The sequence below is a fragment of the Electrophorus electricus genome, chromosome 1, assembly GCF_013358815.1.
Source record: "Electrophorus electricus isolate fEleEle1 chromosome 1, fEleEle1.pri, whole genome shotgun sequence".
NCBI classification, from domain to species: Eukaryota; Metazoa; Chordata; class Actinopteri; order Gymnotiformes; family Gymnotidae; genus Electrophorus; species Electrophorus electricus.
This window is the reverse complement of record NC_049535.1, coordinates 14941481-14956471: the sequence shown is the minus strand read 5'-3', so window position 1 is coordinate 14956471 and position 14991 is coordinate 14941481. Positions and strand designations below refer to the sequence as shown.

At 46.6% G+C, this 14991-nt stretch overlaps 1 protein-coding gene and 1 long non-coding RNA gene across 7 annotated transcripts in view; one reads left to right on the top strand and one right to left on the bottom strand.

Annotated features, from left to right (window-relative positions):
* Nucleotides 1-1227: 1227 nt before the first annotated feature.
* LOC113583150 lies at nt 1228-6703 on the bottom strand. Of its 3 annotated transcripts, XR_004775666.1 has the most exons (7): nt 6649-6703; nt 5422-6538; nt 4576-4602; nt 4014-4208; nt 3742-3833; nt 3474-3617; nt 1228-1780 (listed from the first exon to the last, which is right to left on the bottom strand). It is a non-coding gene; the product is annotated as an uncharacterized LOC113583150 (long non-coding RNA). The 3 variants fall into 3 exon arrangements; XR_003411232.2 differs by having other exon boundaries at nt 4014-4602; XR_004775665.1 differs by lacking the exons at nt 4014-4208; nt 4576-4602.
* Nucleotides 6704-6709: 6 nt separating this feature from the next.
* Nucleotides 6710-14991, top strand: part of zeb2b (zinc finger E-box binding homeobox 2b) — a 79385-nt gene continuing 71103 nt past the window's right edge. For 3 of the 4 annotated variants that reach the window (XM_027019306.2, XM_027019304.2, XM_027019301.2), the window contains exons 1-2: nt 6710-6796; nt 8566-8706. In XM_027019306.2, the coding sequence (XP_026875107.2) occupies nt 8637-8706 (70 nt within the window). In that variant the 5' untranslated portion in view covers nt 6710-6796; nt 8566-8636. Of the gene's footprint in view, nt 6801-8565; nt 8707-14991 lie in introns of all 4 variants that reach the window. The other variant, XM_027019303.2, reaches the window with a different exon arrangement.

The window sequence follows — 14991 nt, the reverse complement described above, 5'->3', positions numbered from 1 at the left end:
AATTACAGTTTACCAGCCACACAGGAAATAAAGAAAAAAAAACCTTTGCTTGCTGCATATATATCTTCTTTTTTTTTTTTTGCCTGTTTTTGTAATTTTAATTCACCGAGCTGGCATGGAGATGTGGTAAGTGCAACTCTCTGCACCTCTGATCATCCCTTAGCTGTAGCAGTCAATTGTAACCAAACGTTCTCGTCAAGCCCTTCTCTCAATACAAGCGTCAGGATCAAAGAGGAATCAACTCTCTTCAGTTCTGCCTGTTTAAGAACCAGCCAAATGAAGACAGAGAGAGAACGAGAGAGAGAGAGAGGGAGGGGGAGAGAGAGAGATGTGATGATGAGTTACTTGTGCTACACATCTAAAGAAAATGATTTATCCTGGTCTCTGTTTTTTTCTCCACATTGTCAGATTCCAGTTACACTCGTACAGTAGGACTGAACTCTGCAATGACCTATTAAGGAGCACTAGTTTAAATCACATGTGGACTCTCTGTCTTGTACACTTTCTGCAAACGTAATTACACAAACAACAATTTATTACTAAACTGGTTAAACACATGGCCAGTAATTTAGAATTCCAATGGTGCGCTGGTCTACTTAGGTCATTTGTGATAGACGGTTATGGTTAACACAGTCTGCAGGGCTGCAGCAGTTTAGCAGCTGACGCGCTAATCAGAGTGGCAGCGTGTGATGAGCATATGACTATGGCACTAAAATAGAAACATACAGAAGACACAGAATCACTTATGGGCATATCTGCCTTCCCTTTTCATGCTAAGCAGGCCATATACACTCGAGCTTGCGCACGTGTGTGAGTGTGTGTGTGTGTGTGTGTGAGTGTGTGTGTGTGTGTGTGTGTGTGAGTGTGTGTGTGTGTGGGAAGGAGAGCAAAGGAGAAGTAAAGTGACCATTATTTGCTCACACACAAGAAATGCTGAATAAACATAAAGAAAATATTGTATTATGCAAGTTATTGTTGTGCTGTATTATTGCCGTGTTATTAGCCTTCTCATTTCGACTTCCTCTCACGGCCCTCTCGGACCCTGCGTCTGGGCCCTGCCTTCCGGGTCCCGTGCCAGTTGACTGTGGGCTCGTAGAAATACAACGCGTGTCATGAAAAGTTTGGCAACATGGCTCATCATAACTTCCCTCCACTTCCAGTGTCCATGGTATCAAACGATCACGTGGTTTTCAGTGTGTGCCAGTGGCCGGAAAAACTGTCCAGTCATGTTAATCAGAATGGTGTTTTATTGAGTTGCTTTATTGTTATCTGTGCTGAAGAGGTTACAGATGTGTTTCCCCCGTGTGACTGCTTGCACCAGTCTCAAAGACAGTGACTAGTGATTCTGTTTCTATAAAGATGAGCACATCCACTCATACATACCCATATATAACGTGTAGAGATTAGACATATAACAGTTATTCCAGTGCCGGATTATTTGTCTTAATGACAGTCTATTATAAGGCATAAATCAACTTCTCAGAGTGAAAGTTTATCTGTCTTTTTTCTTATTGTCTGTTTCTTTTTTCTTCTTACCTTTTTTAAGCATGGAGAGAGAGAGAATGAGAGAGAAAAAAGAAAGAAAGAGGAATACAGAGAGAGAGAGAGAGAGAGAGAAAAGGAGAGAGAGAATTCTGTCAATGTCAGAATTAATTGGGTGTGTTTTCTGCTTCTACTCTTGTGGCTTTGCTTCACAAAGCTGGAACATCAAAATAGTCAAAAATGCTGCTGGGCGTAAGACTTCCAATCTGGTACTTTCTCATCGCCGGGGACTCGACCTCTTTACGGAGAGAGAGAGAGAGAGAGAGGGGGGGGGGGAGAAGAGTACACCATGAATCCTTTTTTTCCCTCTCTGAGCATATCGTTCGCCTTGATGTGCGTAAATGCAGAGAGCGGGCCAATAATGCGGTCACTCCGTGTTCCCAGTCCCACTCCTGCCTCCTAATAGTGCCGTAATAAAATCGATGCGTTATTTGATGTAGGCCCGGGCAGCTGTGGAATGCCTAATGCAGTCGCTCTCATTCGGGTGGCCCTTCAGAAGCCCAACAGAGAGCGACATCTGACGTTGGTTTTGATTTAGGGGAGCAGCAGACAAAACGTACAGGACGCGCCTGTCCGCCTGGCCTGCAGCAAATGTAAACCAAACTAGTTTTATATGTTCGAGAGGCTAACAAGATCACACGCGCTCTTTGAGGTGGCACATGCATGCGCACGGGCGCACGCGCCGTGTTCTCTAATTGTCCATCAGTCTGTCGCGTTGTTCTGGTTTTCTTTTTTTTTCTGCGTCATGTATGCGCGGGTGTTTATGCATGTTGTGTATGCGCGAGTGTGTATGCATGTGTGGGTGTGTGCTTGTATTTGTAGAGTGCAAATTCTGGCAACCAGGATATGACAGACTTGGCTCTGGTGAGAATAGCGCATTCCGTGCGGAGCTTAAGAACACACACACACATACTCACAGTCATCTAGAAAATCAAGAATGTCTTCATTCAAATCATCCACTTTATATCTTCTGTTCATCTAGGTGCGTTATACGCTACACAGGCAATGGGAATATCAATCCTTCATATGTGTTAAGTATTATGTGCACATCACGGGGGCAGATCGGAACATGAGCCCCCATCCTGGCACGTTGGCGGCGCTGGGCTGTGTTCCGGCTCCCGCGCTCTGGCTCATAAATGGCGAAGAAAATGCACACGCGCAGGTGATAATTATACAAATGGCGTGGCAGCTCATGGTGCTTGCGCAGCTCTGGCCCAGGTTTCACGCGGCGCTCCCGCACACCAGATGCCGGAGCGGTGAGGAAGCTGAACTCGGACCGTGCACCGGGATCTGGGGTTGGGGTTAGAAGCCGGAAAGGGTCGAGCTGTTGCCGTGGATGCATTTGGGTACTTTCGTCCCTTAAGATAACTCCGTAATCACTTTTATGGTGTGAACGGATTTGGTGGGTCCTCACTATCGTACTGCGCTCTGTTTACACCCGGGTCGTGCATAGGGAGGTGTGGTTTCAACTTAATTTAAATGACTCGGACTTCATGAAGAATGCGTGTGTGTGCCTGTGTGTGTGTGTGCCTGTGTGTGTGTGTGTGTGTGTGTGTTTTTGTTTGTGTGTGTGTGTGTGTGTGTGTGTGTGTGGTGGCGGGGGTGTGTGCGTGTGTGCGTGCGTGCGTGTGTGAGTGAGTGTGCGCGCGCGTGTGTACGTGTGTGTGTGTGTGTGTGTGTGTGTGTGTATGTGTGTGTGTGTGTTTGTGTGTGTGTGTGTGTGTGTGTGCAGGAGGGTGTGTGTGCGTGCGTGTGTGAGTGAGTGTGCGCGCGTGTGTACGTGTGTGTGTGTGTGTGCGTGCGTGCGTGAGTGAGTGTGCGCGCGCGTGTGTACGTGTGTGTGTGTGTGTGTGTGTGTGTGTGTGTGTGTGTGTGTGTGTGCATGGGAAACAGAAAGAGAAACAGAAGGAGAGTAGACACTCTAAGGACACCTTTCTCAGAGACAGGAAACTTTCTCCCCATCGTCTCTCTGTCTCTTTTCCTCTTCTCCTACCACCTGTGAGTACGCTGCCTCATCCCTACTGCAGATGTCAGATGTTCTGGGGCTGCCCATGGATCTCCTTTCTGTACTGGTCCTAGAGCCAAAGAGAAACACACACACACACACACACATACACATAAAACACTCATAAAATTGTTAGAAATACCACGCTACCATATATAAATTACACACACCACACCTCCTTGTAAATGACTTACAGCGCGTGGCTTTTTTTCCAGTCCTGCTTTACGTAAGTGGACGTCTTCCGGCGCGTGCCCCGTGAGCGTGCAGCTCCGCACAGCGACGTGCGCTTCGCACACACACACACACACGCGCACACACACACACACACACACACACACACACACACACACACACACACACACTTTCGGTTGCTAGATAGATTTAGCTCGATAAACGAAACTCCCCATCCTGGTCCTACCATTTTATCTCGCGTGTCTGCTCGGAAAAAAATAATGAAAGTCCGAACCGGTAGTGTTGGAGTTGGGCGCTGTCCGGGTAAGACCGACAGGAGTGATGTCCTCACAGCAAGCGCGTTCGGCATGTGGGAAACGGGATCTGGTGGCTCGGGCAGCCCTTCCCCGCTTCAGCACCCGCGTTCACACGCGGATGTGTGCGTAACCGCGTCTGTGCCGTTGCATGCGCGCGCCTGGCTCGAGCTGACCTATCGTGACCACTGGTTATCAGATCATATTCTGAGTAGTGATATGCGATGTGCAGAATCAGTCCTTATCTTCTGCAGGTTTTATGTCTATGTGGTAATGTGTTGAGTTTTGAAAAAGGGCAGATCAGCTCTTATACAAAGATCTGATTCCATAGTTTTATTCTAAATCTTGGGGGGGAGGGGGGGGGGGTTTCTTTTAGTATTTTTCAAAATTTGTATTGTTAGTCAAATTTCACTGGATCAAATACAGTTATAGGAGGTATATGAGTACAGCACTTATGAGTGACATTCTAGACTAAATGGCGACATTGCACGAAAACGTCCACCAATAATAAAGCAAAAAGAATAAACATGCACACAAACTCACATACGCACGCACCCCCCCTCTCTCTCTCTTTCACACACACACACACACACACACACACACACACACACACACACACACACACACACACACACGCGACACAGTTTTTAGAGACAGGGAAATGAGGGGGCGTCCTGTTTTCTCAATTAAATTAACGGATACATTAACCCGGAGGTTGCTGCATAGGTTGGCTACGGACTGTAAGTCGATTTCACGCTATATATAATATTCACACAAATAACGCCAGGGTAGCGCCACATTCGGGAAGAATGAACCGATAACCGCCGCTCAGGAGGTGCGAAGTATTAACGTCTTGTACTGAGCCTGTCAGCCCGTGCAGGAAAAAAAATAAATGAGAAAAAAAGGAAGAACCCCATATTTAACTACACGACTAAGGATCTATATGCGTCCACTAGTGAAAGAGTTAATTACACTATAAGTAAGAAATGGAAACTAAAGGAAAGAATCGTACCCTTGCCGGTAAAATGATAATAGCTAATTTAAAAATAAATTGTTGGCTTAAACTAAATTAGAACATAAAGGTTTGCGATGATCCAGCAGTGGCAGTAATTGTGAACAGATCTCTCCTGAGGAACGAGCAGTATCCTACAGCGGACAGACCTTTCCTGACTCTAACAGGACTGTGAGACCGGACAGGCGAAAATGACACGCAAAGATCAACGAATCAAGCCCTGGATAAAATCCATAACGCTCCACGAAATTCCTAACTTAGAAATGATCAGAAGCCCAGGAAAGTTAAGACAAATGGTCTTTTTTTCTGATTAGTAAATAATAATAATAATAATAATAATAATAATAATAATAATAATAATAATAATATAGGCTTACCTAAGCGACAGTCGAATGATGCGCGTTAATATCTCTCCGGGGACCGGTACCGTTTAAGTGGCGGTTGCACGCTCATATCCGCAGGATTTCTTTACTCCAGATGTTGAGCACCTTTCCGCCTGCTGCGCGCGCCACCGCGGCCCGATCCGATTGGCTTGGAACAAAGGCATCAAGCGCTCGTTCCCCTCTGATTGATGGTTTAATTATCCATACACCAGATAAGTGCAGGAGGCGCGGGCGCCGGGAACACTTTATTTACATAACCAATCACGGCCCCTCGAGGTGGGGCTTCCCCTCCGCCTGCCCGGTGGAGCTCCGTGCAGAAACGAAAAAGCAAAGATCCAAAATAAATAAATAAATAAATTTCAGAAACAGTCCGATTAATAATCACGAGATTGTAAATTGCGTAAATCCATAGGCTCTCAATTTACTCAGATAAGCATTAAAAAAATCTTATCAGGTTGAAATATGTATCTTTAAATTCACATAAATATGACAGAAGTGTATGGAAAATCGTGAAAAGGTATCTGTGCTTTCGCTTCCAGTGGTCAGATCATGTATTTGGGTTTATTTCACGTTCACCTGGCACCTGCGTGAGATGTGCCTCCTTTTACGAGCACGAGCCGGAGCGGTAACGGAGAAGGGCTGCGCGCTGAACGCGAGGCGTTAAGTTGAAGTCAGCCGACCTCGACTATCACGCGACGGGAAAACCGTGAGCGAACCTGACGCTCGCGGACAGACCGTAACTCAGAACACACTCCGTGCACTTTTCGCCGTCGCTTGAGTCCTTGAGTCCTTGTTCTTGGGTTCGGACTTTTTCACACTTGAGATTCCGTTATTTCTTTTTTTTAAATCGCGAGTTTTGTCGAAGGTTTTTGGAGAGAAGTTCAGGCATCTCCAACTTTCTTTTTTAGCGTTTTGTTTGAAAGGTAATCTCGATACGATTCGTTACTTTCGCCTCATGAAACAAGAGAGAAAAAGCAAAAAGCAAAAAGCCAAAAAAAAAAAAAAAAACAAACCCCAAACTTATTCCGTTTCCCAGAAGATGCTCACGTTTGGTACTCCTCAATTATCCCTCCCCGTGAAGATAGGTGGCGCGTGTTTCAGGGTCTCTCCTCTGTATTACAGAAAAGAAAAGGGAAAAAAAAATGTCATTAGAAGAGGCGTAACACGTCAGTCCGTCCGCAGGTTTGTTTCCTGGAGTGGCTGAAAGGGATCAGTCCCAACCTGCGCTGCAGGAATAACGGTCCTCCAACTATTAACAAGGCTTTATTCCGCTTTCGCGAGGATCCATCCGCTTCTTTTCCAAACCGGCGCGGCTGCAGTTTGCCTGTTCGCGCAACCAGCTCGAGAAGATAGAAACGTAAACAACAAGGTAGGTGAGACTTGTTTTCTCCTCTTGTAAAAATAGGAATCCGAGCCAAGAGCGGGATTGTAATGATTTTTTTTTTTACTGATATAGGACAGTAAAAGTCGAATGCGAATATTTTTTCAGAACGCACAGTTACCTTTAAGTTCACCTGCACAGGTGAAAGGTGAGCACTATAGTCAGTTGAATGGCAGTTAACTGCTTATTTTTGGGTGCAACTCAATAGAGAATGATTTTACCAAGACCCGAAATTAAAATACTAGTCAAATAAAGATATTCTATTCGTATAATTCTTACGTTATAAATACTTTAGCAAACAAAAAGATTTTCATTTTTTTCTGCATTGCTAAATTCCGTTGCGTCGACTGTAGTTCATCGAACAAAATGTATATTTGACAAATAAGCAAATGATGTATTTTACAACAGATATTACTGCGCAATGCAGTATCAGTCGTTTATATTCCATTCGTGATCGGTCTATTATCTTAAATGTATTTTCATTCACTTTCCCTGCTATCATGTCCTGCGAGGTATTTGCGAGTGTTTGTTTTGCCAGTCATGGCTCGCTTCCCGCTGTAATGCGATCGTACGGGACGGAGTGCAGTGAGCACGCTGAGCCGGGCTAAATGAAACCCAGAATATTTACACGACCTTATAAACCACACCCGAGAGATGATCAATCCCCGAACCCAGCACACCACGAAAGTTTTCGGCGAGCTGGGCTCTCCGAAGCTGGGGACGTCCTCTCTGTGCGCTCTGCACGGAACGCGACAAGGCCACCAAAAAAAAAAACCAAACAAACCAAAAACTGGCAAGGGAAATAGTACGAATAAGAATAATCTGAAAATTAATAATTGTAATAATATAAATAGTAACTACAATAAAATGAGTAAATAAAATGAGGTAAAACAAATTTGCAGCTATCCTTTAACTAACAGATTGGTTGTTTAATTATTTTACATTGGAAAACACTTCTTAATTAATGTGCACTTTGAATTTTCTACGTTTATGGCGGTATGCGTATTTTGTAGTTCAGGATTAATGTGGTAGCCACAAAAAGGGAAAGTGACTTTATTCATGTGGAAAACCTGTTAATGTTGACCTCTGAATTTTCATAATTCCCCAACTCCAATTTAACCTATTTAAATGAAATAGGCTCATCGCTTCTAAAGCCCCGAGTCTGCCTGCATTAATCCATTTTTATTCAAAGAGTCTGAAACTTAGATGAACCACGTCTGCCGTGTGGTGTGGCGTGAACCATTTCTCCTTTGGCTTGAGAGCTGGCCTGTGCGATACCGTGCAACAGTTAGTGAGTTTGTTAGCAAGACACCGAGACGTGAGCGAAGGGAGCCCGTCCTTGTCTTTGTGTAAGACCGCGTCCAAAGGCGTTTCGCGTTTAAAGAAACCCCGCAAACCTCGCTCTTTCCCCGCAGGCAGCCGCCGTGAATTACGCCGTACGTTTACCGTGCAGTTTTCTCTCCCCCTCCGCGTACACTCTCTTTGCCTCGTTCCCTCGCGCCCCTTAACCCGATCGCTTGCATCCAAAAGAACCAACAGCCCATTAATCCAACACCTCCGTATCCTCGCAAACGTGCACCTTTTCCCCTTTTTTTCTCCTTGCATATATATGTATGTCTATATGTATTTTTAAATGTGCCAGAGTAGGTCGAGATCGCAGTACGAGCGAGGGATGTAAACGCTGAAACGTGCGCTCGGTGTTTTAATACACAGGCGGCCGCGGGAGTGTGTACATTGTCGCTGTGTTTGCTCGCCAGATACCGAGAGTGCGCGTCGCTGACTGAAGGAGTCGCTTCCATGCGAGCCGCCGTCTGACACACTCCTATCAATGAGGCAGACCATGGCGGATGGCCCCCGGTGTAAGCGGCGAAAGCAAGCCAATCCGAGGAGGAAAAACGGTAAGAAAAAGCTTTTTAAAAAAAGTGATCTGGCAAGAGTGGAGTGTGTGATTGCGGAATTGTGTTGTCACGGCGGTTCGGGATAGGGGTCCGGCTGACGGGTCGCCTATCGCATAACCCCCTTTTTTTGGTCTCCTCTTGCTCATAGGGAATAAAGTAGAAATAGAACTAAATGGGTCTGTAGTGTGAACGCACGGTTATTTAACGGATCACTTGAAGCGCACCGACAAGGGTTTTGTGGCTACGGCTTTTCATTCCTCGCACACGGAAGTTGGAGCAAGTTAGGGAGGCAATCGTAAGAGTGAGAGAAGCACTGGGGAAAGTTTTGCAGTAGCTGCTCGCGTTCTTTATTTCCCAGCAGATGAAAAAAAACAAACAAACAAACCCCCCCTCCAAAAAAAAAAACCGTTACTCGTGTTCAGGCGCGCTTGTTTTGGGCTAGTTTGTCGTTTTAAATAGCTGCCTGTCCTTGACGTTAAAATGTTCATTTCCCAGGGAATGCTGATGACACTTTATAAACAGAGTCACATAGTTATGGTTGTAGCCCTCGAGCGACGCCTGCACACCAGGCTGCATTGTGTGTGTGTGTGTGTGTGTGTGTGTGTGTGTGTGTGCGTGTGCGTGTGCGTGTGCGTGTGTGTGTGTGTGTGTGTGTGTGTGCACTAATTTTCATTCATTCCAAAATTATGAACATGACTTACATTTTATGTAGGTTTGGCGTACGGTACGTTGTGTTGTGGATTTGCCAGTGTAGTGTGCAGAGACCACAGTGTTTTGTTCAGCACAGATGAATGCGGGGTAGCTCTGTGAACGCCACTAAATGACACACAAGTGCGATGGTGATAACACTAGTTGTGGCTGCTCTGCCCGGAGTCGTAAGAAAACAAACACACATTCCGTTGTACACAAATTGTTCTGGGACATTTGGCAAGTGCCCACAAGCTGTTGATATTATACCACAGATAGGTCACATTAATTCGACTGCACCTTTAGAGAAATATGAATTTTTTTTTTCGTCGTTAGAGTTAGAGTTAACTTGTCGAGTTCACGTTTAGGACTGTTTGGGACTCGACATTTGTTGAGGCACAGGCCGGTTTACACCGAGGTCACGGAGTCACGGAGAAGGCGGATAGTCCTCCCCGGACTAACAGTCCATTGTTTCCATGGTTTGTAAATTGTATAAACCGCCTCGATACACCATATAACGGCAGATAAACAAACGCTGACGATTAGAAAAGCCGTTATAAATGGGGTACTCGTGAAAGGCCCCCGCCGGTGCTCGCCCGGAGATGTCACGGGGACGCTCCCCGGTTTTTGTGCGCCTAGATTTTAGTTTTTAATTCTGCGGTTTCACGGGGATTAAATGTCCTAGAAGCGCACCGAGCGGCCTCAGCTGTTAGACCGCGCTTTTCCTCGTCCCCGTCTGTTGATGTGTCATTTTTTTTTTATTGTTTCCCCTTTTCTTTATTAAATGTTCTGTATTGATCCACTAAAATCAATGTGACTGGTCGAGGCGCTTTTCAGCCTACAAGTAGCTTCAAGCACGTTGCTGCTCGGCTTACAAAAGGTCGCGCGTAAAGACCCCCTTTAGCATGAAGCGTACCGGCCGTGACGTTTTACTCTCAAATGATGGACGATAAATAAACACACCGTTGTTTAGCTACATCGCCTCAAGTTACTGTACTGCAGCCCTTTTGCTTTGGAGGAAAAAAAAACCTTTGAGTAAATAACGTGGGAGTGGTGATTAGGTCACAGTGACACCCCTGCTACAGCGGATACGCATTTAATAAAAATGTCCTCTTTACCTTTGTAGGCGATTTACACTGTTTTAAGGAAATGCCAGTGGTCTTTTGTTAGTGCACCGATATTTCCAGCGCGGCCGCGTTTCCTCCGTTATTATCATGTTCTCTTGTTTTCGGCGTGGCATGCGATGCCAGCGCTCGGGGTTCCGGGGGGAGCGCATCGGTTTATCTGTGTTGAGAGCGCGTTTCTCTCCGTCGTTTCAGCAGAACGGTGCGCAGCTCCGCTCTGGTCGCGCCTGATAACTTTTCACATGATGATAGTTATCACTGTGATACCAAGGGCTTAGTTAAATTGTGGCACGTTTTCAGATGCTGGGTTGCAGGAGGTCTGGGTGTTTTGTAACCAGAACTATGTAGGATGACTTTAAGGGGCATTACAAACTAGGAGAAAAATGAAAATCTGATCATTTTGGATGCGAGGCACCTGAAGTCACAGAATTGTGTTGCAGTAATTATTATGCAAAGCAGGATGAATTTAACCCTTCGCGATCAGCACGGAAAATCATTCTGCAGTGGACCGGACCTTTCTGTTCTGTACACCTGTGTGGCCCCTGCGGGTGGACACCACTGTCGACACTCTCTGCTACCTTGGGACTTGTGTATTATCATGGAGCGCAGACGGAAGCACGCCCGCGCGTTTTGTTTTGTCTGTGAAAAAGGTGCATTTGCCACGTTCCCTGATGGAGAGACCAGAGAGCGTGGCGAACCCTAGCTAAGATGAACACGGCTTCGGTGCTGTCGGAGCTCTGCTGTCTCCTCCCTACTGGGCCGCACATAGCTAGGACATATTTTCTGCGGCGCGAGAAGAGATGAGATTTGTCAGCCAGATTGTGGGCAGTTTGTTCCTCAGTGCATGCGCATATCTCCAGTCCAGCTCGCAGCCATGAGAGACATAGACAGCATACAACTCACACTTCCATTTCACCAAATGCTGCAAGTGTCCATCCTCTGTCGCTCTTTCTCTGTCTGTCTCTCTCTCTCTCTCTCCCACATGTTGAGAGGTTGAGGTTAGTGTCAGGCTGTGGTATCTGATCTCTGCTGCCATACAAGACTGGAGTTACACAGCAGCATTAGACCCCAACTCCCCCCCACCCCACCCGCTGTCTTTCCAGGTGTTACAGCCCTCACCAGCTGTGAGCATTCGTTCACTTTGCTTTGTGTGTGTGTGTGTGTGTGTTTTTGTATGTGTGTGTGTGCGTGCGTTTAGTAATTTAAAGCTACAGACTGTGTCCTGCGGCCTGGTCACTCACCACGTTTTGTTTTGGCATGCTTTCCCACCAAATGCACAGTGACTGCGCAATTCTTGTCTAGGAGTGTGTGTGTGTCTGTATGTAGATATTACAAGTTATGTGTAAAAAGTTGCTCTGTTTCCTGAGTTAGCCCTTATTTTGGTATTGCTCCATACGGGGGCGGGGGTCACCTCTCGCGACCCCAGCGCTGTTGAAGAGTTCCGAGCGGCTGCAGAAACATAACTCCGTACGGAGCCGCTGGCAGGGAGACTGTACTCACGCTTCCTCCTGAACCCAGCCTACAATGTGCATCTCTGCATGCTTCCTGTAACATACAAAGCCTTATTCATTTTCAGTCATCAGTATCCCATTCAACAGCAGATGCTCCCACTAGTATATATTGATTATATAATTTTAGTTACCCCACCACCACCACTACCAAAAAAAAAAGTATCTCTATTGGAAGAGTCTAATACAATACCTACTGTTTGATTATAGTTATTATAGTTTATTCAGACTGAAGGTGGGGTTTGGTGTGCGTGCGTGCGTGTGTGTGCGTGTGTGTGTGTGATAGGGTGGTGGGGCCTGGGGGCGGGGTCACTGATTCTTTAGTCACAGACTGTCTTTCAGCTTCAACAATGGCAGATTCCCCCTAGTCTAAACAGTTTCTCTCTCTCCATTATGCTCTTTAAGGTGCATTCTCTTGCTCCCAGCTCCAAAGAAAGGGTCGCTGTCCTCTTCCTCGTGACCCCTGTGGCCAGGCAGGTCGGGAGGGGCATGGCAGAGGTCCACTGCTCTCACACTCAGTGGGGCTGCCAGGGTTAACGTGTTTCATCCACGTGTTGATAATGTGAGCGGCGGCAGGGAGAGGCTCATTCTCTGTCCCCAGACACGGACGCTCCCGAGCACAAAAAATACACGATCGTCTGCAGCACAGAGCAGCACACCCCCTGCCTCACGCTCTCTCGCTCTCTCTCTCTCTCCCTTTTCTTCTATATATATATATATATATATATATATATATATATATATATAAATAAAGGAAAGCAAGCTGACGGAGGTGATTTCCGCTGCACATCACTGTGGAGCTGATTTTGTTTAAGCAGGTGAAATAATTGCAGTGCCACAGGGAGTGCAGAGCATACAGTGGGAGTGTAGCAGGGGGCAGTGTGTGGGGGCAGGGGGCAGTGTGTGGTGGCAGTGTGTGGTGGCAGGGATCAGTGTGTGGGGCAGTGTGTGGTGGCAGGGGGCAGTGTGTGGTGGCAGGGGGCAGTGTGTGGGGGCAGGGGGCAGTGTGTGGGGGCAGTGTGTGGTGGCAGGGGGCAGTGTGTGGGGCAGTGTGTGGTGGCAGGGGGCAGTGTGTGGGGGCAGGGGGCAGTGTGTGGGGCAGTGTGTGGTGGCAGGGGGCAGTGTGTGGGGGCAGGGGGCAGTGTGTGGTGGCAGGGGGCAGTGTGTGGTGGCAGGGGGCAGTGTGTGGTGGCAGGGGGCAGTGTGTGGGGGCAGTGTGTGGTAACAGGGGAGTGTCTCTGTCCTGCCACTTCTTCTCAGCCTGACTGACTCTGTCTCTGCTCTCACACACCCTCTAGTTTCTTACCTGCCATCATGGCAGAGATTTTGACTGAACACTTTTCTTATACACTTCTTACCTTCAGTTGAACAGTTTTTAAATGTATTTATTTTCTGTGTCGTTTAGTTTATTCGTGAGTCCCTCTGTTTGTGGATGAATCAGACACATCTTGTTTGATATTCGAAAAGCAGCAGTTGCTTTGCCACTGAAGAGCAAATACAGCGTAGTCAGAGATGTTGAAGCATAAGACACCATTACAATTATTATTATTAATTATTATTAATTATTCTACTACTAATAATAATTCATTTATTTTTGAAACTTCATTTTATATTTGTGTTTAATTTGTGTTGTAAACTGGTCACATTTTGAGGCATTTGGGGTTTAAGTCATTAAATTATTACAAAACAAAACGAGAGAGTTTGATTCTGGCGGATGCTGTTTGTTCCTGCGCTGAAAATAAGCACCCGAAGCTCTTCTTCCTCCTCCTCCTCCTCCTCCTCCTCCTCCCCACCCCGGTTGGGTTTCGACCCTTTGTCCAGATACGAGGCGTAAGGTGTGTGAGCTGAGCGTGTATGTGCGGTGGTGGGTTAGTCGTTCATAGCCTTCTACGTAGACACAATAACAGGCCAGTCTGTGGTTATGACTGTTACCGCACACGGCGGTCTGAACGCAGAGCACTTACACACATCTTCCACAGGCTGAGCACCACACCGTCATGACGTGTCTTCTCTTTAATTCATTCTTTTTGAAAAACACAATTTAATGCAGTTATGTTTACATTTTTCTCCTTCCTTCTCTCCATCTTGCCTGTAAAGATATTTTCTCCTAGCGGGGTGTGTGCGTATGCGTGTGTGTGTGTGTGTGTGTGTGTGTGTGTGTGTGTGTGTATGTGTGTGTGTGTGTGTGTGCGTGTGTATGTTGGGGGAGGACAAACACATACGCACGCGCGTGCACACACACACACACACACACACACACACACACACACACACACACACACACACACACACACACACAAGGAGCAGGCAGTGTCAGCTGGCCCCGGACCCGGCTGCTCGGTAAAATGCCTTAGGTAAGATTTCACTTTCGCTCACATCAGTCCTGACCCGAATGCCTTTCATATCTGATCCGCCGTGTCTCTGCCGGTAAACACCCCCCGGGGGCAGAACAAAGAGGGCAGCCTCTCTCCTCCTTAATCACAGCCCAGCCTCTCACCGCAAGGGGGCCGGATTTGCATCCAGACTCGGAAAGAAGGCCCACATGAAAACGGGGGAAAGAGGAGAAATAAAGAGAGAGAATAAGAGAGAGAGAGAGAGAGAGAGAGAGAGAGAGAGAGAGAGAGGGTGGGTGGTGAGAGCAAAATAACTAAGGTGTTTGCGTGTGTTTGTGGTGCCTCCCCTGGTTACGAGCCTTATATAGAGTCTACTTTACACACCGCAACCCCCCACATGCACTGATAGTGTTACAAGATGCCATGCCTGTACTATTCATGGACACTCACTCTCACACTTAAAAAAAGGGAAGATACAGTGTGCTCGTGTGTGTGTGTGTGTCCATGTGCGTGTTTGTGTGTGAATCTCTATACACGCATGTTTGTTTGTTACTACACATGTCACCTGTCATATGTTGTTTAGCCTGATGTGATGTGAGCACACACACACACACACACACACACACACACACA